At 48.8% G+C, this 23,704-nt stretch overlaps 1 protein-coding gene across 5 annotated transcripts in view; it reads left to right on the forward strand.

The window, feature by feature from the left end:
* The window catches only part of LOC116816105 (gamma-crystallin B-like), an 84,368-nt gene that overhangs the window by 13,754 nt on the left and 46,910 nt on the right, over positions 1 to 23,704 (forward strand). For all 5 annotated transcript variants that reach the window (XM_032765093.2, XM_032765095.2, XM_032765098.2 and 2 more), the window contains 2 exons: positions 6,783 to 6,870; positions 7,530 to 7,645. In XM_032765093.2, coding sequence (XP_032620984.1) covers positions 6,783 to 6,870; positions 7,530 to 7,645 — 204 coding nt within the window. The remainder of the gene's footprint in view (positions 1 to 6,782; positions 6,871 to 7,529; positions 7,646 to 23,704) is intronic.

The raw sequence follows: 23,704 nt of genomic DNA on the forward strand, positions 1-23,704 counted from the left end.
GTAGACCAAATTCTGCCTCGACTGATATCCTCTGTTGACTTCTGGTGCCAGAGATTCCACTCCTTGGACTTGCATGCGGTTGCATGGGGCATAAGTCAGGGAAGAATTTGATCCATTGGATGTCGTGCTTTTGTAGCATGGACTCAGGTGCAGCAGGAGTTTAGCTGAGTCTCCCCATCTCATTTCATTTAATTTCACTTTGGAATTAAAGCTGTTCACAAAAAGGGAGGGGGAAGTAAATGCATTTCCACTAAGTTTGTCCACACTTAAAATACTGCAGCTGCGCCATTGCGCTTCCATGAAGATATTCCCTACTACGCCAATGGGAGGGCTTCTGTCACAGGAGATAATCCATTTCATAGACCTTAAGGCCAGAAGGGAGCATCATGATCATCTAGTTTGATCTCCTGCACATTGTAGGCCACAGCACCACAGCCATCCACTCCTAGTAGACCCTTAACCTCTGGCTGAGCTACTGAAGTCCTTAAATCATGATTTAAAGACTTAAAGTTACAGAGAAACTACCATTTACACTCATTTAAACCTGCAAGTGACCCAGGCCCCAAGCCAATCTGACCCGGGGGGAAATTCCTTCCTGACCCCAAATGTATTGATCAGTTAGACCCTGAGCAAGTGGGCAAGATCCACCAGCCATATGTCTGGGAAAGAATTTGCTGTAGTAACCCCATCTAGTGTCCCATCTCTTGCCCTTGGAGATATCTGCTGCTAGCAGTCACAGACCAGCTACATGCCATGGTAAGCAGTCTCATCATACCATCCCTTCCATAAACTTATCAAGCTCAGACTTGAAGCCAGTTTGGTTTTTTGCCCCCACTGGAATGTCTGTTCCAAAACTTCACTCCTCCAATGATTAGAAACCTTCATCTAATTCCAAGCCTAAACTTGTTGATGACCAGTTTACATCCATTTGCGTCCACACTGGCGCTTAATTTAAATAACTTCTCTCACTCCCTGGTATTTATCCCTCTGATATATTTATAGAGAGAAACCATATCTCCCCTCAGCCTTTGTTTGGTTAGGCTAAACACGCCAAGCTCTTTGAGTCTCGTCTCACAAGGTAGGTTTTCCAGTCCTCTGATCATCCCAGTAGCTCTTCTCCGCTCTTGTTCCAGTTTGAATTAATCTCTCTTAAACATAGGAGACCAGAATTGCACACAGTATTCCAGATGAGGTCTCACCTCCCTGAGAGGCAGTAGCTAGGTCGTCCCCGGACCTGCCACCATCCTTGCGCAGTCTGTACTGGGAGTCAGATCGGTTTGACTGCATTGCTGAGGGCTATGGCTTTTCCACACTCCTGGGCAATGTAGTTATACCACCCTGATTTCCTAGTGTAGACAAGGCCTAAGTTGTTCAGTCTTTCCCCATGGAAGATAATGTCCTCACGTTACCTGGTGGAACTCTCTTCACATGCACTCACGTGTCTGAGCCTAGAGATCATCAACATTTTGGGCACAACATGTTTTGCATCCAAAAATGGCCTTTTTAAAAAAATGTTTTTATGGAAAATCGTCAGCATACAATTTTTCCATGAAATTTTTGGTGATATTTTTGACTAACTTTTTTATCTAAAAATTTATGTTTACCTAAGACCTTGTTTTCTTATTGCCTGTTATTGTAAATGGAAAATTTCAAAAGTGACTTCAATTGAAGTTTTGGTAACAAAAATCAAGTGGTTAAAAACGCTGTTGAAAACGCCATGGAAAATTAAAAAAGGATTCGAGCTAATGTACTTATGTGCCCCCCTAGTACCTGGAGCACCCACAGAGAAAAATTAGTGGGTGCTTAGCACCTATCGGCAGCTGAGCTTCCCTCTCTCCCCCCATTCCTGCCTGTGGCCCCCGCCAATCAACTCCTCCCCTCCGTCCCAGTGCCTCCCACAGAACGGCTGTTCAGCAGCATGCAGGAGGCACTGGGAGGAAAAGGCCATAAAGACATGGGGAAGTGGTGTGGTAGAGGTGGAGCGAGGGAGGAAAGAGGCAGGCCAGGGGTGGAGGCTTGGGGAAAGGGTTGGAGTCAGGGTGGGTCCTGAGGCTGAGCAGGAGGTGGGCACCCCTGGGGAAAATTAGAAGCTGGCACTTGTGACCATAGTACCTGAGCAGCTCACTATCTTTATCTACTCAGCCAATACCGTATAAGATAGTGAAGTGCCATTATGCCCATTTTACAGATGAGGAACAGAGAGACTGGCATACTAGAAACTTACATTTAGGTCTCCCAAGTCCCAGCCTAGTACTATAACCACTGGACCATCTCCTGTCTAAGAAACCAATCTTATAAACTTCCCTTTCTTATCTGGCATAAAGGACTCAGAGAAAGAGAACTCAGTGGTCAGCAGTTTCCTTGAGAGGGGGCCTCACCAGCTAAAGTGAACAACAAAGCGCCTGTGTAAGACTGGTATCAACATACAAAAGCTTTCTGTGTTTGTGTAATTGACCTTCAGGGAGTGGGTCTTGTTCCCAAGAGGGAGTCAATTGTCTTTTTCTCCTGTACTTTTTCTCTGTGCACCAGCTGAAGATAATCCCTGGGCTAAAGGACAGAAAAAGAAAATTGATCTATTTTGTCTGCGCAGGACTTGATACCAATAGACACCAAATAGATCTGAATGTGTTCTCTTAGTAACTGAGTAACTCAGTAAATGAGCTACTGCATGTACAGCACAAACAACAAGCATTCAGTGGACATCACTGGTTTTAGGCCCTGGCTTCCAAGCTAGAATATTAAGGTAATACTCAATCTTAGTGGTTTAGTAAAGCAAAGCACTTCAGCACATGCTCAAGATTAGACATGTGAGTTTCCCCACTGACTTCAGTGTGACTATTCATGTGCTTAACCTTAAGCGTGTACTTAAGTGCTTTGCTAGACCAGTGCCACAAAGGTCACTGTATGTGATTTTTAATAGCCACAAGTGGCCGGGACCTCAGTTTTCTGAGATGGCACTTCCGAGAGCACAGTGGACCATGCTGATACATGGATTTAATGTTAACTCAAAAGGAAAGTATGCCACTTGCCAAATCGTCAACAGCATTGTCAGCACAGGCCTACTGGGTGACACTGGGCAAGTCAGTGCCTCGGTTTCCCTATCCGAGACACACTCTGAGATTTATCTGTGAAAAGGGCTATCTAAGACAGAGTTTATCAGTTCTGATTATAGATCTTCCAGCCATGTGTCAACCAACCCTGTATAGCTTGTGTCTCTGATAGGATCACAGCACCAGGAGCTGCATCCTGCACCACTGAAGGGAAGTCAAGGGGAATGTTAACATTGACTCAAGTAGCAGCAGAGCTGTAGCCCAAGTAGAGTTCCCTCGGCACAGCAGAGCTCTCAGCTTGGAGCAAGTGGTAGCTGACTCCTACCCCAATTGCTTCCTCTACTCCCTGGCAGGGGGGATGGGAGGGAAGGGACATGTTGGAGTGTGCCAGGACAGAGGAGGAAGGCAGCGTGTGCCTAGGCTATAAAAGTTCATGGCTGCAACAAGGTCCTATAGGGCCCCCAGCCAGCTGGCCTAAATTAGAGCAGCCCCAGAGATGCTCTCATTTATGCTGGTATGCCAGGGCCAGCATAGATGCACTAGGAGGATCACAGAGGGAAAACTTTCTCCCTGCTGGCCCTGCTAAGCAGACCTCAGCATAGGAGAAAATCAGGCCTTCGTTAGTAATTGCTCCCACACTTCAAAATCAGTCTTTGCAGATTTGAGTTCATGTCTCATAGACTCGTAGGTCAGAAGGGACCAATATGATCATCTAGTCTGACCTCCTGCACAAAGCAGGCCACAGAACCCTACCCATCCACTTTTATAACAACCCCTAACCCATGACGAGTTATTGAAGTTCCTAAAATTGTGGTTTGAAGACTCAAGCTGCAGAGAAGCCACCAGCAAGCGAACCCATGCCCCACGCTGCAGAGGAAGGCGAAAACCTCCAGGCCCCTGCCAATCCGCCCTGGAGAAAATCCTCCCGACCCCAAATTATGGCGATCAGTAAAACCTGAGCATGGGGCAAGACTCAACCAGCCAGCACCCAGGAAGAATTCTCCATATATAACTCAGATCGCATCCCATCCTCCAACATCCCCTACATAACCATTAAGCACGACTTATCTGTGATATAATCCAAGATCATATTGCCCAAATTAAACTATCCCAGGTCATATCGATCCCCCCATATACTTATCAAGACATTAGTCTTAAAGCCAGATAAGCGTTTTGCCCCACACTTCCTCCGGAAGGCTGAGTTCCAGAACTTCACTCCCCTAATGGTTAGAACCTTCAGCTAATTTCAACGGTTTAAACTTCCTAACTATCCGTTTGTAAGCCCATTTGTCCTTGTGCCTACATTAGTTACTAAGCTTAAATAATCTCTCCCTCCTACGTTAATCCCCTGATATATTTATACTAGAGCAAGCATATCCCCCGGACTCTTTGGCAGGCTAAACAGCAAGCTCATAATGAGTCTCCCTTTCATAAGGCAGACTTTATTCCATTCCTGTCGATGCATCCTAGTATGCCTGGCTCGAACCTGTTCCAGTTTGAATTCATCCTTCTTAAACATTGGGACACCAGAACGTCCACGACAATATCAAGTGGGGTCTCACCAGCCGCGCTTATATAGCAGGTACCAACACCTTCCTTATCCTTGCTGGAAATACGTGCCTGATGCATCCTAAAACACGCATTTGCTTTTTAATGCCAATGAATTGGTCACTCATAGACCATCCTGCCTATCAACCAATACCCCAGGTCCTTCTCCTCTCTTGTTTTCCAACTGACGCGTCCGCCACTGTAATCTAAATTCCTTATTATAAACCCTAATGGCATGACAGATAGCAAAGCGTTAATGTCTCTTTCACCTGGAAAGGTTTAACAAGGACCCTTGACCAAGGACAATCAGAATCAATCATTTTCAACTCTCGGTGGAGGAAGTATGATGTGGTCCTTTGTCTGTGTCTGTTGTCTCTCTGGCTTGAGGGTGATCACACTCATCTCCAGGCTCTCTAATCTTCGTTTCCAACTGGTAAGTACAGTAGAAAGACCAACTATGGCTTTTTACATTGTTTTTCTGTGTTTGTTGCAAGTGTGTAGTTTGCTGGAAATGTTTAAATTGTAATTTTTTCTGAATAAGGCTGTTTATTCATTTTTTATAAGTTAACAGAGCCTGTAATATTTTCATCTTGATTACAGAGATGATTTTTATGTCTTTTCTTTCTTTTTATTAAAAGCTTTCTTTTTAAGACCTGTTTGATTTTCTTTTCTAGTTGAGGCTCAAGGGGATAGGAATCTCTGTGCCAGGATTACTCTCTCTCTCGGGGAAAGGCTGGGAGGGGGAAAAAGAAGGAGGGGGGAAGGTGAATTGTCCTCTCTGTTTTGTAATTCGAGGAGTTTAAGTACAGTAATCTTCCAGGGTAACCCAGGGAGGGGAAGCCTGGGAGGAGGTAAAGAGGGGGGAAGGGAAGTGGGTTATTTTCCTTTGTTATGAGACTCAAGGCATCTGAGTCTTGGGGTCACCAGGGAAGGTTTTGGGGGGACTAGAGTGTACCAGGCACTGGAATTCCTGGTTGGTGGCAGCGCTACAGGAGCTAAGCTGGTAATTAAGCTTAGAGGATTCATGCAGGTACCCAAATTTTGGACGCTAAGGTTCAGATTTGGAAATTATACCTTATGACAGTTCATGACTTTGAAAGTATTAGGAAAGCTCCTGCCTGTTCCAACAGCACACTGCGGTAGTCTACAGGTAGTTCTAACGTACTTGGTGTGGCTTAAAGTAAGTGTTACCAAAGCAACTGCCAAAGTTACTGTGGAATTGTAATCAGATTATAATAAACCATATAATTAGCAATGTCTCTGGTGCACTTATAAACAAATCATTTGTGCCTGGCCTTATTAATATGGACTGCCATCTGGTGTCTGGATAGGGTTACTTCTATGTTTGGGCACAGCCACATAATCTGTAGAAAAAAGGTGACATTGACCAAATTCCCTCCTTCTTGTTGTTCCAACATAGGGGGATGGAAATTCCATCTGAGAGTTGTATGATGGGGGTTCCACTTGACCCAGGAATGTTCTGTTTGTTTTATGGCATGGGAAGCTCCGTACCTCCCTTCTAAGTGGGGCCTCTGCAGAGTGCAGCATTCAAAGCAGGTTTTCTTGCCAGATTTCCTGAAGTGCCTGCTCATGCTATTTCCCATAGTGCTGCCCCTTTGGTTGGTATTCCCATGGCTGGAGCTCCTGATCTGCTTCTGGTGGAGACAAGGAGAGATTTCAGATGAAGCTGTTATGCTGTTTTTCCTCTCATCTGCTGTCACTCTGAATTTAGCTGTGATGCTTGGAGCAACACCTGTCTCTGAATAGTGAGTAGCGTGTAGCTCAGGGATAGATTCTTGCCGTTGCAGTAGCAAAGTTGCTTTGATAATAATATAGTCAAAGCCTCTGTCTGCCTCTTTTTTTGTTTATCCGCAAGTCTTTCCACCCTGCTTTGCTGGATGGTTCCCAAATATCACGGTTATGGGTACAAAATCAGTCCCTGAAAAAAGCACCTAAACCAAGAGATACAGGAGTTATCTAACAAAGGATATCAGCCCTGCCAAGCCACTGGGAGAGGGCAAAAGAGGATGGGAAAAGGTAGAAGTAAACATTTCAGAAAAATGGACGTGATCCAAGGGAAAATACCAATGATTTGTAATAACATACTCAGGGCTGTAAAGATTATAAAATAGATAAACGACTGTACAATTTCTCATTAACCTCTAAGTATTATTGTCCTTCCAGGGTCACCGGATTCACCCTTTCAACCTCTCTTTGCATCCTTTTGCCATGCTGACAGCCCCGAAAGCTGCGGAACATGCCTGGAAACAGAGTAAGCATGTTTTGCTTCATGTCACCTAGGGATTTAAGCAGGGGGCTGGGAGTTCGGAATCCTGAATTTTAATTCCAAGCTTGCCGCTGGTTTACGGCAAACTATTTAACTTTTCTGTCTCCCCACCCGTGACATGGGAATAATAATGCTTACCCACCTTTGTGAAGTGTTTTGAGATGTACAGGTGAAAAGTGCTATATGAACCTGACCCAGAGCCCATTGAAATCCATAGGGACCTTCTCACTGAAGTCAAGGGTCTTTGGATCAGCTAGTGTAAGTGCAAAGTATTATTCCAAATGGATCATTCCTTGCTGGTTTGATAGTGATGTAATAATGGCTTAGTCGACACGGTCAGATAGTGTTTGTCTTTAATACATTTGAAGATACACGTGAGCAGTCTTGACCTTGGACTAGATTCTGGACTTCCACAGTAGTTATAGTGCAGGCCATTATTAGTCACAAAACAAAACAGACTACTCACAATGTACCAAAATGAGAACCACCCCCAAGGCATTAGGGATGGAAAGAACATCACAATGGCAACCCTCCCTCTGAGCATGTATTGATGCAAGGTAGGAAATTGGTAAGCCATCTGGAAATCCTTCCGGATAGAAGGTGGAAGCACTATATGACTATGAGTTGATATTCTCTTTGCCAAGGTGTCAAGTTTCAAAAGGCAGCAGCAAATCAACATGCCACCACCAATTCAACAAAAACAAATAAGGACGGCAAGCGATCAGAATCTGTATCAACAGCAAAACAGCCAGACAACAAAGTAAGTCTAAAATACAAACTAGGTCAAACCATTTTGGCAGCAAGAGGATATACCAGCATACATCAAATTGTGCCTGTTGGACCATCCATAGTTCACAGAGCCTTTCCTGGAGTGCTACAGAATGGAAGATTTTGCAGTTGGTTTCAATCAATTTCCAGGAGCACTGAAATTAATGCTCTATATAGCATTAATTTATTTGATTTCGTTAGGTTAACGAAAAGCCGATACTTCCCTATTATAAATGTGAAATTTTCTTTCCAGTAAAATTCTGTAATATTCACTGGAAATTCATTGTTTCAGCAAATATTCCTGCCAGCAAAACTCATTCACTGAAATTATTTGTAGGGCACAAAACTGGTCAAAGATTGTTTGTTTAAAAATCTGAACACTTACCTCTCTGAAGAAATCCATGGGTTCCCATTCATGTAAAACTGGACAAATGCAGCAGTGAATTGTGCGGTCTGTTATTTTTACACTATTTGCCCAGCTTTATTGTTTCCCTTGTATCTGCTGGGTAGACAAGCTGATGAACTTGTTGCAAGTGGCCAAGTGCCACACTGTACATGTGCTTAACAGCTCAATGTTTGTTTGTGTCCTGCAGGGGGCTAGAAAACAGTTTAAGCAACGAATCTTTCCAGAGGACCTTGCACTGAAGAGTGGAAAGGAAGCAGAGATGTAACAAGAAGCCAGATCTCATGTAGGGTGACCAGACAGCAAGTGTGAAAAATCAGGACAGGGGATGAGGGGTAATAGGCTTCTATATAAGAAAAAGCCTCAAATATCAGGACTGTCCCTAGTCTGGTCATCCTAGTCTCATGACTCTTACCCAAGACAGTGGTGTGCAATTCATTTTTGAGAGTGGGAGAGGGTTAGTCCCTAGATTTTGGTGAGGCGGGTGTGCTACTTTTGTATTTGAATGGCTTTTTTAGCCCCCTTGGCTCTGTTATGGAAACAGGCTGCCTACCTCAAGGTGGAGCACATTATCCTCCTGTTCATCTTTAGTGTTACTGTTCCTTTCCATATTAGCTGCCATTTGATTTTTTGAAGGAATGAGCTAAAACTAGCAGTTGTACCCCTAGTTTTCAACACAGCTTTCACATTGTCGCATAGCATTTCTCCATCCCCTTTTCTGCATCTTTAATAGCTCACTCCCATGCTGATGTAGGCCCTGATTCAGCAAAGGCCTTTAGCAAGATCATCTCTGTTCAGCAAAGCAAGTGCTTAAGTCCCATTAAGGCAATGGGGCTTCAGTGCTTTGCAGAATCAGGATGCCTTGCTCAGTCAGGGCCATGGGGCCTGACCCAGTTCCTACTGAAGGCAAGGAGAGGTTTTCAATTAACTTAAATATGAGTTATATTAAGCCCAATCTGAGTAGAAATTCTCATTCATAAGGGACGTTTCTGATACTATGGACAGAGTGATATAGTAATTCTTTATATTTTATCTTGCACATTAAAATGCTATAGGGTAAAAAACAAATGACTAAGAATAGCCAGAAGATATCCGTCAGTACAGGCAATTGTCTCTGAAGTGCCTAGCTACGCTGGTGTGTCGTACAGTTGTATTAATACATGCCCCAGGCATGGTGTTGTATACTAACTTTATGTATGCAAAAGAAAATAAAACCTTTGAAACAACATGGGTTGTTTTTTGTATTGGTTCAAATGCATTATGTTTTGTTTATGGATTGCAAGGGCAGCTTTGCAAGAGTTCCAGAATGAAACCAGGTACAACTCGCATCTTGCTTTGTTTTGCTTTAAACATGTAGGCTATGTCTACACTGCATCCAGGAGTGACCCTTCCAGGCAGGATCCACAAACTCATACTAGTGGGGCTTGCGCCTGAAATAGCTGCAACTCAGGCTCTCAAGCTTAGGTGTGTTGGCTTTAAAGGGCTGTCTGCAACAGCTATTTTTAGAGCACTGGTGCAAGCTCTGCCAGCCCAAGTCTGTTGACTCACGCTGGGATGCTCACTCCTGCAGTCTCCATTCCCACAGGGATGAAATGTCTTGCACATGATCACCCAGGAAGTTGGTGGCAGACCTGGGAACCAGATCCAGGTCTTCTGAATCTCAGTTCAATGCCTTAACCACAAAATCATCCTTCATCTCTGCACTACACGTGCTATGTGATCATCTTTGCTTGTCTATGCTACATTTTAAAAACTGACACCACATCTTTCTCCAATCTGAGACAAGTTGAAGACGAGTATAGAACTGCAAAAACTACACTATATTTCAAACCGGAGGTGGAAAAAACCTGACCCAACAGACAAAGCGATGTACTGGTGTTTTGTTTGCTTTTCCTTGCTCTCTCTGGAACCAGATGTAAAATCTTGTCCCAGTTAAAGTCAGCGGAAGTTTTATCATTAACTTGAAAGGAGCCAGGATTTCACCCCATGTATTTACCACTGGTGGAAGCAAGCTATTGAACTTGATGGCCTGGATTCAGCAAAACATCTGATGTGCACAAATGCTCTGCTGAATAGAGATGGACTTAAGCACTTACTTAAAGTTAAGCACAGGCTTAGGGGTTGTGCTGAACAGAGGCCTATGTTGTTATTCCAATATTGAAGACTGATTTTACTCAAAAGTAGCAATGTAAGGACTTTTCTATAATTAACCAAAAATTGAAATGCATTGAGCTAACCCCTTGAAAGCCAAAGCAAAGAGAAAGATTCCCTTTGAAAGAATTCATTACAATTAAAAAAACACACCAACACCACACACAATCCCCTGTCCCTAGTCACGTGAAAGCTAGAACAATGCAGAGAGGAATATATTCAAGGGCTTTACTTGGGACGGATTAGTATACCATGACTGCTTTCTGTGAACTGACCTGAGATAAAAAGGAACAGTGCACTATGGTGAAACTTAAACAAATGGGTGATTTATCTGCATTATTCTAGCACTCTCTTTATCAAAGTATTGCCATGGTCTTTAGTTTTCATTGGCTAAAACTGTGCTGTGTGCAGCCCCAGAGCAAATCAAATGGCACGTGATGAACAGGAAAAGTTTTGCCCTACTGTGCTAACGTGCACATTTTTTACAAATAGTTTTAATTCATTGTCTTTGAGGCCAGAAGGGGCAATTGATCATCTCGTCTGATCTCCTGCTGAACAAAGGTCACAGATCTTCACCCACTGACTCTTTTCCTTTGATATCTGTGTTCCAGATCTGTTGCAGTTCATTTTCCTGCTTTCCTCCCCACCTATTTTTCATCTGTGTTGAACCTCTTTACATCTAAGGTCTCTATCCTGCAATGCTCTCCATGCTGAAGTCAATGGGGCTCCGCACAACCATAGTGGTCTGCCAGTGAGGAACATACTACAGGATCAGGGCCTCAGTTAGCATCTTCAGGCTCCCGTTTCATATTCTAGTGGGATTGCTGAGGTTATCAGAGGAAATATACCCCAGAAGTGTGTGGTGTTTAGATGTGCTTGTAATTATTAGAACTGGGAGCACTGGCTGTTGGGAGTCTGAAAGGAAAGGAAACAGGAAGGAGGGGGGAGGAGTTGAGGAGGCTGAATGAGAGTTACAGAGTTACAGAGGGTGCAGCAGCAGCGCTTGGTACAGACCGCAGAGTTACTGCGTGGGAAACAGACGAATACTGAAGTGTTCCAAAGATAAGCTATCGAGCACATGGCATGAAAAAACCTTATAGTTCTGTCCATAGGCATGTCCCTGCATGCCTTGCTGAGCCACAAGGTGTTTCTGCCTTCTCTCAGTGGGTCAGTTGTATAGATGATGGTCCTTAATGGGCCATCAGGCAGGCTAGGCAGTGCTGACACCAAATTGTCTGGGGTGTTCCGCAGAAGCATAGCACAAGTTTGAAATATAGATAGTATAGAACCAATACTTATAACTTTAAATACAAAAATAATACATTCATACAGATAGCATAATCATAACCAGCAAACCATAACCTTGTTTTATACACCTTATTTGACCCCCTTTATACAAGATTTGGTGCCACTACAGGACTTTGGTTGTAACAATGATCTATATGGTCCCAGTTCATGTCAATAAAGTCACAGGGCCATATAGATAAAACAATACAGAAATGAAGGTTTCACAGCCACAACCATTGATAAGTGATTTATTGTGAGACAGGATGCTATCAAACGAAATTTTTTTTTAACCATCTTAAGATCTGTTTCTTTATCTGGTGGTGATGGGCACTATCAGGACAGGATCATCTTCTTAACAGCCCAATACCACCTTATTTCAGTGTGACTGGTTTGGGATGTAAGGATGCGACTGTTGGCTTACAAGCTTATAGCTGCCCCTGCTGCTTAGCCAGAGGTCTGAGCCTAAGAACAAGGCCTCAGACTATCCTAGCGAGAGAAGGCCCATACACAGGTGGTCTGTGATTTTGATTCTTTGTTTTTCTACCTATGTAACTAGTGAAGTGATAAAAATACACCCAAGTTCTTAAAGTATAGGCCTTTACAGGCAGGCCTGAATACCTATATTCTAACAAGCACTGAGCTATATGAAAGCAGGAAAAGCATGTGGTCATGACAAGATTTCCACCAGAAATGCTATTCCATCTTCGTAAGAAGAGCATGCAATGACTGTCAATTTTCGTATTTAATGTCATTGAAGAGAACAAGATGCCCAAGATATGGTGGAAAGCTTGGGTGCTAGCTACACCAAAATCAGGGAAGAACTATTGTCTTCCTCCTAGCTACTGTCTGACCAAGACATTTTCTGACTTAATAGGAAAAGACGGTTACGCACCTTTGTAACTGTTGTTCTTCAAGATGTGTTGCTCATATCCATTCCAGTTAGGTGTGCACGCACCGCGTGCACGTTCGTCAGAAGATTTTTACCCTAGCAACACTCAGTGGGTCAGCTGGGCGCCCCCTGGAGTGGCACCGCCATGACGCCGGATATATACCCCTGCCGACCCAACCGCCCCTCAGTTCCTTCTTGCCGCTACTTCCGACAGTGGGGAAGGAGGGCAGGTTTGGAATGGATATGAGCAATACGTCTCGAAAACAACTGTTACAAAGTGAGTAACTGTCTTTTCTTCTTCGAGTGCTTGCTCATATTGATTCCAATTAGGTGATTCCAAAGCCTTACCTAGGTGGTGGGTCGCCATGAGATCTGGCAGAATGCAAAACTGTCTGAGTCAAAAAAGGCGCTCATCATCTCTGAACTTGTTGAACCAGAGAATAATACGAAGCAAGGTGGTGGGACCGAGGACCAGGTATGCTGCACAACATATCCTGCTGGATGGTGCATGAGCAGGAAGGTGGCAGATGAAACCCTGAAGCTCTGGTAGAATGCGCGGTGATGTGGCTTGGGGAAATATGAGCCAAATCATAACAAGTGCGGATGCACGCCGTTACCCAAGATGAGATCCTCTGAGAGGAAACAGGTAGGCCTTTCATTCGGTCTGTTACCGCGACAAAGAGTTGGGGTGTTTTAGGAAAGGGTTTTGTCCGCTCAATATAAAATGCGAGCGCTCTACAGACGTCCAGGGAGTGCAATTGTTGCTCCCATCGCATTGAGTGTGGCTTCGGGAAGAAGACCAGGAGAAAGATGTCCTGGTTATCATGAAAGGCCAAAACCACCTTAGGGAGGAATGCCAGGTGTGATCGCAACTGCACCTTGTCCTTGTGGAACACAGTGTACAGTGGATCCACCGTAAGAGCCCTAAGCTTGGAGACTCGTCTGGCCGATGTAATGGCTACGAGGAAAGTCGTCTTCCAAGACAGGTATAGTAGTGAGCTGGTTGCTAACGGCTCGAATCGGGGAGACATAAGTCTGCTTAAAACCAGATTGAGGTCCCAGGTCGGGGCTGGGTGGTGTACTTGAGGGTATAAGCGCTCCAAGCCCTTGAGGAACCTCGAAACCATAGGGTGTGAGAACACGGAATAACCACCTTCGCCTGGGTGGAAGGTAGAGATGGCTGCCAAGTGTACCCTCAGTGATGATACTGCTAGGCTCTGCTGTTTGAGAGACCAGAGGTAGTCCAAAATAGAGGGGATCGAGACCTCAGTGGAAGTAAGATTAAGCATTTAGCACCAGCAGGAGAAATGCTTCCACTTGGCTAGACACTTTGACCGGGTGGAAGGCTTCCTGCTACCCAGGAGAACTTGTCGTACTGATTCAGAGCAACGTAACTCTGACTGGTTTAGCCACGCAGCAGCCACGCCGTGAGGTGAAGAGCCTGCAGGTCTGGGTGGCAAAGCCTGCTGTGGTCCTGAGTTATGAGGTCTGGGTGGAGTGGCAGGGTAATTGGGTTGGCTATCGACAGGTCGAGCAATGTGGCATATCAGTGCTGCCTGGGCCACGCTGGAGCGATCATGATGATGCGCGCTCTGTCCCTGTGGAGTTTTAGCAGGACCTTGTGAACCAGCAGGAACGTTGGAAAGGCATAAAGGAGCTGGCTCTTCCATGGCAGCAGGAAAGCGTCCGAGATCGATCCCGAGAAGAGACCTTGGAAGGAGCAGAACATCTGGCATTTCCTGTTCTTGCGGAAAGCGAGCAGGTCTATATGGGGAAATCCCCACTTCTGGAAAACAGAATGCATAATGTCCGGGCGGATCGACCACTCGTGAGACAGGAAAGACCTGCTGAGTCGATTCACCAGACCGAATGCCTGGGAGAAAGGACGGTACCAGATCTATCCAGTGGGCTATGTAAAAGTCCCAGAGTTGGATGGCCTCCTGACAAAGGGGGAGGACCATGTCCCTCCCTGTTTGCTTATGTAGTACATGGCCATTGTGTTGTCTGTAAACACTGAGACACAACGGCCTTGCAACTGTTGCTGGAACGCCTGGCACGCCAGGTGGACTGCTCTCAGTTGTCGGACATTTATGTGTAATGCCAGCTCCTGAGATAACCAAAGGCCTTGAGTACGAAGGTGACCGAGGTGAGCACTCCAGCCGAGAGATGACGCGTCCGTCGTCAGGGACATTGAGGGTTGGGGCGGATGGAATGTCATCCCTGCACACACCAGGGAGGGAGTTAGCCACCATTCTAGGGAGCCTAGGGTGCTCGGGGGAATGGTGACTATTGTGTCTATTGGGCAGGGCCGGCTTTAGAAAGTGCGGGGCCCAATTCGAACATTTTCGGCAGGGCCCTGGCAGGGATGACTAAAAAAAAAAAAAAAAAGTGTAATAAAAAGCCTTTCATTTCTTCCATGTATTGCTTACTTTCCATAACTATATAAATAATACAATTATATATTATGTACATTGCATCATATATGCTGTTGATTGCTTATTAATGACCGCCATTTCACATGTGTGGGTCCCTGATAGGCGTTGGATGGGTGGGGAGGGCTGCGGTTGAAAAAGTGGAGGTGGCGCCCACTTAACTGCCATCGGCGTAGGAAGCCCAGCGATCTGAAGTTAACTGGGACCAATGCCGCGGATGGAAGTAGAGAGATGGTGGGAAGGAGGAGAGGGATCCTGGACCTGTAACTGGGTATTGCGCTCTCAGGCACCTTCAAAAGTTCATCTTCATCCCAGGTGATTGGATGGCTTATTCTTGCGGGCGAAGCCTTGATTTTGGGCCTGCACGCTTTGGGGTCGGTATAGTCGGTCTTACGACCATCCGGTGTGCGGCTGCCGGCCGTAGCCAGAGTTTGCTGTCTTTGGTCAAGGCTAACAGAAGTAATTGGCGGTGGAGGGCTGGGGAACGGAAAGTCGGCACCTGTTGTTGGGGGACCTGGGCTCAATGGCGGCAGAATGCGATGCCGAAAGACGCATTTATGAGCCCTTTGTCCTCGAGGAGCTTTTGCCAAGTCTGGGGTCAGTCTTTTCAAAGAAAGGCCCCTTTATCCATCAATATCGCAAGTCGCTGAATGTATGACGCAAGCTCTGGTGAGGTTTGAAATACCTGAAGCGCATGAGATGCCGCCTCTGGCAACACCCAAGGCCAGAGTCCGGATGCTGAGTCCTGTGCAAGGCCATGAGGTCTTGTAGGGGAAGTTCGTGGCCAACCTTGTTCCTTCCGCGAAGAGGGAAAGCAAACTCTGTGGGTAGGGAGTCTTGAGGGAAGAAAGATCCGTAAGATTTACCACATCGCGGCCACGCTGGGGTGGCGTCAGGTAATAATATAGGCAGCCAAGGCCCGTTATAGATTTAGAGTGGCACATGTATATGCGAAGGCTTGGTTGAGTTGCCACCGGACGGAGCTCTAGGGGGCCCCTGCGCAAGTACACCCTTGCGACCAGATGGTAGGTCCATTCCCTAGCTCCTTCGATTTCAGATGGTGCCGTGACTTGGCCATGAGGGGCGCTCCCCTCATTTAAGCAGACACTGGAACGACTAAGTGGAGCAGGAAGGAGATGATGGATCATGGACAAGACTTGGGCGTACCTGCTGAGGAGAGCACTCGATATATTACGCTCAGACTCCCCTGCCGCTGAGGATTGGGAAGTATGACTGGGGGACTGCCATATAGTATCAGCATTACTTTGGATGGTCCGGAATAAAACTAGAGGGCATCATGCCCGATAGATGATGTCCACGTTACGGTCCTCTACCTCGGGACCGGGTCCTCCCTCACCTGGAGGGTCATCATTGAGTGCTTCCTCCTTAGTGAGGTCCTGATGGCTCAGTCAGGGTCGTATTGGGAGGAGGGCCCGAGGAAGATGTTCCTGCCACCGGAGCCGGTCGATACTGGAGAAGAAAGGTAGAAATGGCCAGCTACGCGAGCGGTCCTGTGTGGCCTGCTTGCTCTTGGGCAACCTCTCTTGCTCCAGTGGAACCTGAAGTGCGCGGTGGGGTGAACTGGGCCTTCTGCGCGCGTTAGGTCGGAGGAAAGGGGATGGCTAACCGTTTGCCGGGTCTGAGCGACTCGGGTGGCTTTGATGAGACAGAGCGGTGGTACGGCCAGGTGTGGCGCAGAAAGACGCGAGATGGGTCTCTTGTCCTGGTCCTGGTCTGCGAGAGCACCGGGGGCACACTCTAGGAATCACGGTCCTGATGCAGTAAGGCGAGAGCGCGCGCGCTAGGACGACACTGAGATGTGGTGTCGGATGGCCATGGGGTGCTGAAAGGCGCCTGGGAAGAGTCCTGAGTGAGGCTGGCGTAGCCTAGAAGTCCTCGCTCCTTTTCTGTTCTCTGTGGTGGACTTGGGTGGCCTAGAAAGCCTTGAAATGGGCCGACACTATGCGTGTCGAGGTGAGGCACTAGGCAGGAGTCGTCACTCCTGTGGGTATTGCGACGTGTGGGTCCCGCTGCTCCTGCCCCGGTCATTGAATAAGATGTGCAGGGTTACTGCCCTGGAACTGCAAGGGTGCAGCAGTGGAACATGGGCTGGGTTGAGGCAGGGCACGGGGCTGATGGAGGTAGGATGTTCCTAGCTGCAGGCAGGCAAGGGGTGAGGGCTGGCGGAGACAGCGGGGTGTGGGGTGGGCTTGGCTTCAGGCAGGGCGCAGGGATGCAGCAGGAGTGTGGGAGGTGCTGGAGACGAGCAGTGGCAAGACTGGCTGGCTTCAGGAAGGGCTCGCAGGGGATGCAGCAGGAGTTGGGAGGCTGGAGACAGAGCAGTGCGGAACTGGGGCGTTCAGGCAGGGGAGTGCAGCGGGATTGGGGGAGACAGGCAAGGGTGGTTTGGGCTGGGCATGGCAAGGGTGTGGCGGGCTGGTGCGGAGCAGGGTGTGGCAGGGGTGGCTGGAGACAGGGCAGGGGGTTTGGCAGGGCTGGCTGTTGGGCATCGGGGTGCAGAGCTGGCTGGCAGGGCGCAGGGGGCAGGGCTGGTGCGGGCAGGACAGGGATGCAGCAGAAGGCAGCTGGAGCCCCCGCCCTTTAAAATAACCCCCACCAAGCTCCCATTAAAATCCCAGGCTCTGGGTTATTTAAAAAGGCCCAGGAGCTCCCCTGCCTCTGCCCGCCCGGACCTTTTAAAATAGCAGAGGGAGCCTGGAGAATAACATGGGAAGCGGCGGGGACCCGGAGCTGATATTAAAGGACGGAGGGCAGAGGCAGCTGGAGCCTGGCCCTTTAAAATAGCCTCAGAGCCCTCGCTAATCCAGGGCTTTGGGCTATTTAAAGGGCCTGGAGCTCCAGCCAGAAGAGTGGGGCTGCGGGGCAAGCTTGCCGCGCTCGAGGCGGGGCTCCAGCCAGGAGAGCAGGGCGGCTTTGCCGCGCTCCGGCGGGGCTCCAAGCCGGGAGAGGCGGGGCTGCGGGGCGGCTTTGCGCGCGCTCCAGCTGGAGCTCTGGGTTCTCGGTGCGGGACCCTATTAGGCGTGGGGCCCGGATTCCTGGGTATCGGCTGAATCGGCCTTCACAGCGGCCTGCTATTGGGTCCTAGCCCGGGTAAGTATACCGAGTTGAGCCAAACTTGGAGAGGAGGGAGGCAGAACCTGGCGTGATAGGTTACACGGTATGTGACCCAGGAGACCGAGACAAGTGCGGAGCCAAGGTGTCGGATTCTGTAGAACCTGGATGATCTGCCATCACCTGAACCTAAGGCGGTGTGGTAAGCACGGTCGGCGCTGTTGGAGTCCAGGAAGCTCCATGAAGTCTAAACCTCCTGCGGGAACCAGAGTGGATGTCCTCATATGATGGCATCAGGCCTAGAACATGTGAATAGATCTGCCTAGACGATGCCACAGTGGAGTGACTTGTGTCTCTGGAGTCCCCTCGAATGAGCCAAATCAGTCCAGAATGGAAAACATGTATATGCCAGACATCGGGTGAGTAGGGGGTAGGCCAATGCACACTTATTGCGAAATCGCCTGTGGGGCTGTAAGAAAGGCCAAACGCAGACCGTAAACGGGAAGTCTGACAGGTTGGCTAAAAGTGAGGTAGTCCTGTGCAGAGAAACGAGCGATGTGGAAAGACGGCGATCCTTCATATCGAGGCGGCATAGCCAGAATTCACGGATCTTCAGGACAGGATAAGGTCCCAGGGATACCATGCAGAACTTCAAACCTTATCATAGCCTGAGTGATCTTCGTGTCTAGATAGGTCTGAGACCTCCTCGTACGTTGGGGATTAGGGAATAAGGGAAGTAAACCCTTTGCCCCTCGTCCATCGATATCTCCTCATAGTTCCTATGGCGAGGAGAGCATCTGCACCTCTTGTAAGAGGAATTGCTCATGAAGAAGGGTCCCTGAAGAGGGACTAAGCGTTGGAAGGGTGGAAGGCGGGTTGAAATAAATTGGAAGGTGGCACCCATACCCCATCGTGCGTAGGACCAGCGATCTGAAGTTACTGGGACCATGACCGGGAGGAATATGGAGAATGGTGGTGGCAGAAGGGAGGCAGAGTGGGATCCTGGCCTGTACCTGGTATTACTCGCCCTCAGCGAACTTCTCAGGACGCTCCCGGGCATAGGCACCTCTTCAAAAGTCTTCATCTTTGCAGTAGGATCCACAAAGACGTAACGGTGGTCTGGGTTTGCCAGTGCGGGACATTTGATTTTGGCGTTGTGGGACTGGGTGACTGAACCGGGCGGCACGGTCCGAGGTGGTCTGGTAGACGACCATCAGGACCCAAGGAGGGGCAAAATCAAGGGGCCTTCCGCCCGCCAAAATCCAAGGTCCACGCGAAAATAAAACCACACCCACCCTCGGGACTGAAGATGAACTTTTGAAGTGCGCTGAGGGCAATATCCAGTTACAGCCAGGATCCCTCTCCGTCCCTTCTCCACCATCTCTACTACTTCCTCCCGGCATGGTCCCTAGTTACTTCAGATCGCTGGGTCCTAACGCACGATGGAGTATGGGTGCCACCTCCAATTTATTTCAACGCGCGCCCTCCCCCTCCAACGTATCCCTCTTCAGGGACCCCTCTCATGAGCATTCCTTTACAAAGAGGTGCAGTGCTCCTCGCCATAGGAACTATAGAGGAGAATATCGATGACGAAAGGGGCAAAGGGTTTTACTCCCGTTATTTCTAACCCAGTCGAGGGAGGTCTCAGGAACCTATCTTAGACCTGCGAAGAACTCAACTCAGTTTAGGATAAAGTTGAAATTCGCATGGTATCGCCTGGGACGCATTATCCGTCCTTTGGGATCCTGGACGACTGGTATGGCCGCCCTCGATATGAAGGACGGCGTACTTTCAGAAAAAAAAAAAAACATCGCCGTCTTCCTCGCACAGGAGATACCTCCCTTTTGGTAGCAACCGTCAGCATCCAGTTTTACGGTCCTGCCTTTTTTTTTTTTGGGGTTTTTGTTTGGCCTTTCTACAGCCCCAAGGGTATTACAGTGTATGGGCCTAGTTTGCCGCTACCTCCGGCCGATGTGGATACACATTTTTCCATATCCTGGATGATTGGCTCATCCGAGGGCTCAGACAGCAGAGTCACTCACCATGGGGCCATCGTCAAGGGACCTATTACATGGCTAGACCGCTGATGATCAACTTAGAAAAATCACTCTGGTTCCCACGCAAAGGGTATAGACTTCATAAGGAGCTATCCTAGACTCCAATCTAGCAGAGCCTGCTTACCACAGCCGCGTTTCAGGTGATGGCAGCAATGCATACCAAGTCTACAGAATTTCCGGGGACGACCTGGGCTCCCTTGTCTCGGTCTCCTGGGTCACATAACCGTGTAACCAAACGCAGGTTCTGCCTCCCTCCTACTCCAAGTTTGGGCTAACTCGGGTATACTACCGCGGGCAGGGACCAATTTAGGGCAGGCCGGCTTGAGGCCGATTCAGCCGATCCCAGGAATCGGCCCCACGCTAATAGGGTCCGCACCGAGAACCAGAGCTCCAGCCTGGAGCGCGGCAAGCCGCCCCGCAAGCCCGCTCATCCGCTGAGCCCGGCCGGAAGCGCGCAAGCCGCCTGTCTCCTGGCTGGAGTCCCCCGCCCGGAAGCGCGGCAAGCTGCCCTCGCAGCCCTAGCCTCCTTCGATTTCAGGGCTGGTGCCTGCTGGCCATGGCGCTCCCTCTCATTAACAGACTGGACGACTAGTGAGCAGGAAGGAGGATGGACATACAAGTACTCGTACCCTTTAGAGAGCACCATATATTTACGCTCAACTCCCCTGGCCGCAGGAGGGATAGAGGCTGGGGACTGCCATATAGTATCAGCATTCACTTGGATGGTCCGAATAAACAGTAGGGCATCTGCCGATAGAATGTCCACTACCGGGTCCTCTACCTCCGGGACCTCCTCCACCTGGAGGTTCATATTGAGTGCTTCCCTCCTTAGGAGGTCCTGATGGGCTCTCAGGTCGATTGGAGGAGGGCCCGAGGAAGATGTTCCTGCCACCGCCTCATCTGGAGAAGAAGAGGAGATGCCAGCTACCAGCGGGTCCTGTGTGGCCTGTTGCTCTTGGGCAACCTCCTGCTCCAGTGGAACCTGGAAGTCCGGTGGGTGAACTGGGCCTTCCTCCACGTAGTCGGAGGGGGATGGCTAACCGTTGCCTCTGGCACTCGGTGCTTTGATGAGACAGAGCGGTGGTACGCCCAAGGTGTCCAGAAAGACCAGATGGGGTCCTTGGTCCTGGTCCTGGGTCTCTTGGAAGACTCTGGTGGGCACATCAGAATCACGGTCCTGAGCATAAGAGCTGTCCGCGTGGGACGACACTGATGTGTGTCTGGATGGCCATGGAGGTGCTGAAAGGCCCTGGGAAGAGTCTCTGAGGAGCTGCTTTAGCCTAAAGTCTCGCTCCTTTTCTGTTCTCGGCCTAAAAGCCTTGCAAATGCGACACTTATCTGTCAGGTGAGGCACTTAAGGCAGGAGTCGTGTGGATCTTCTGTCGGCATCGGCTTATGACAGGCCGAGCACGGTTTGAAACCCGGTGAACCAGGCATGAGCCCCGGCACTGGGTGTGGGGAAGGGGCTAATCCCCGAACCCCTCTTAACTATACACTAACTATTAACAATAAAAATTAACTATAACTATATAACTTTGAATTATATACACAACAAAATAACTAGAGAACTACGAGTAGCTAGGGGAATGGAGGTCAGTAAAACCGCACTCCACTGTTCCAACGACCGACATGGGCGGTAAGAAGGAACGGAGGGGTGGTTGGGTCGGCAGGGGTATATATCTGGCGCCATGGTGGCGCCACTCAAAGGGGCGCCCAGACGACCCACTGAGTGTTGCTAGGGTAAAAATCTTCCGACGAACATGCACGCAGTGAGCGCACACCTAACTGGAATGGATATGAGCAAGCACTTGAAGAAGAATACTTGTGACCAAAGTTCTTGCTCTTGCCACCTATATAGAAAATGGTTTCCTAAAGAATGAAAAGACAGTGGCTGTTTCTCCTGACTTGATGACAGCATATGATATCGTCTGGCACGTTGGCTTGCTGGTCAAGATGTCAAAGATGTTACTTTGATGTATTGTTATGGCTACAGAAATGAGGCTTCAAAACAGATAGTTCCAAGCACTGCTAGGAAATAAACTGAGCATCTGAAGGATCCAGAAGAACTAGCTCCCTCAGAGATCTGTTCTTGCCCTATTTTCTAACATGTTTTCAAATGACCTGTCTCCAACAATGTCCAGGCCACTCAAGTATGCAGACAACATCTGCGTAGCCTCAAGGGACAGAAATTTAAAAAAGATTAAGGACAACCTGATCCAAGATATGGCAGCTATCAATGGTGACTGTAAGAAGTGGAGACTTAAGTCCATTACATCAAAGACAATGTTGTCATGTTTGCCCTTCACAAGAATACAACGTCTTGAATGGTGAACAACTGGCACATGACCAAAAGCCAGTGTATCTAGGAGTCACTTTAGCTTCCACACTTACCTATAAAAGGACTATATCACCAAGATAGCTCAGAAAAGTAACAGCAGAAATACAAACGTATTTAAGAGGCCAGGCTCAAGCTGAGGAGCTAACTCACAAACATGCACAGCTTGGCACTGACACTCTGCTATTCAGCTGGAGAAAACACGGTTACTCACCTTTGTAACTGTTGTTCTTCGAGATGTGTTGCTCATATCCATTCCAGTTAGGTGTGCGCGCGCCGCGTGCACGTTCGTCGGAAGACTTTTACCCTAGCAACACTCACATGCCCAACGGCGTGTGCCGGGGAGCAGTCAGAGCATGGATTTCGACGGCCCTTTGTGGGACCGGATCAACCGGTGCGGCATCGTCGGTGCCTCGGTAGTGTGGGTGCGCGAGGGCGAATCCAACTGAGATGAAGTCTCTGGCTGCGGTGCCAGTGGCAAACGGAAAAGCGCAGGAGCAGGAAGCTCAACCAACAGCGCGTGCCGGGGAGCGTCAGGCACTGGGTCGACGGCCCTTGTGGACAGGTGCGACGGTGCAGACATTGTTGGTGCCGGCGGCAGGATCGTGCCGGGTGATCCGAGTTAGTTATGAGTCTCTGGCTGCGGTGCCGTTCGCATGGAGCAGCATGAGGCGAAGTCAACCCACAGCGCATGCCGGGGAGCAGTCAGAGCCCGGATCGACGGCCCTTTGTGGGACGGGTCGACGGTGCGACGTGTTGGTGCCGGGGCAGGTGCGGGTGATCTGATTACACACGAGCTCTCTAGGCTGCGGTGCAGTTGGCACAGAAGGCAGCGAGCGACAGCGGAGCTCAAACACGGCGCGTGCCGGGGAGCTTGTCGACACCTGGCAAGAGGAGTCGTGGGCTTCTTCACCTCAGAGAGATGGAGTGGTGTGCGAGTCGACTTCGGTGCGGCAACGGCCGTGCCAAGCGGGGTCCGGTGCGAGAGGCGCGGTCTGTCCGCCAAGTTAGCCCGGCTTGTGTAGAGGTGGAGGGAAAATGAAGTGCCGCTCCATGGGTTTTCGGCTGAAACCGCCATGCAAATGGGGCATTATCTGCGATGCAATCCCCCGAGGCACGTAAACAGGAGTCGCTGTATGGAATCTCCTGTCTAGCATACGCCGGAGGCCGGCCAAGCACGGACTAAGAACTGGTTTTTGAGCCGGGCATGGCTCGGGCATGGTTGCAGGGAAGGGGCGACCTCCCCGAACCCCGCTAACTATCACTAAACTAGCGATAAGAAAAAAACGTACAGGATTGTAACAGTCTAACTGTAACACAAGAACTACGAGTAGCTGGGACGCGGAGGTCAGCTAAGCTGCGCCTCGCACTGTTCCAAAGACCGACACGGGTGGTAAGAGGAACTGAGGGGACGGCTGGTCGTCA

The sequence above is a fragment of the Chelonoidis abingdonii genome, chromosome 10, assembly GCF_003597395.2.
Source record: "Chelonoidis abingdonii isolate Lonesome George chromosome 10, CheloAbing_2.0, whole genome shotgun sequence".
NCBI classification, from domain to species: Eukaryota; Metazoa; Chordata; order Testudines; family Testudinidae; genus Chelonoidis; species Chelonoidis abingdonii.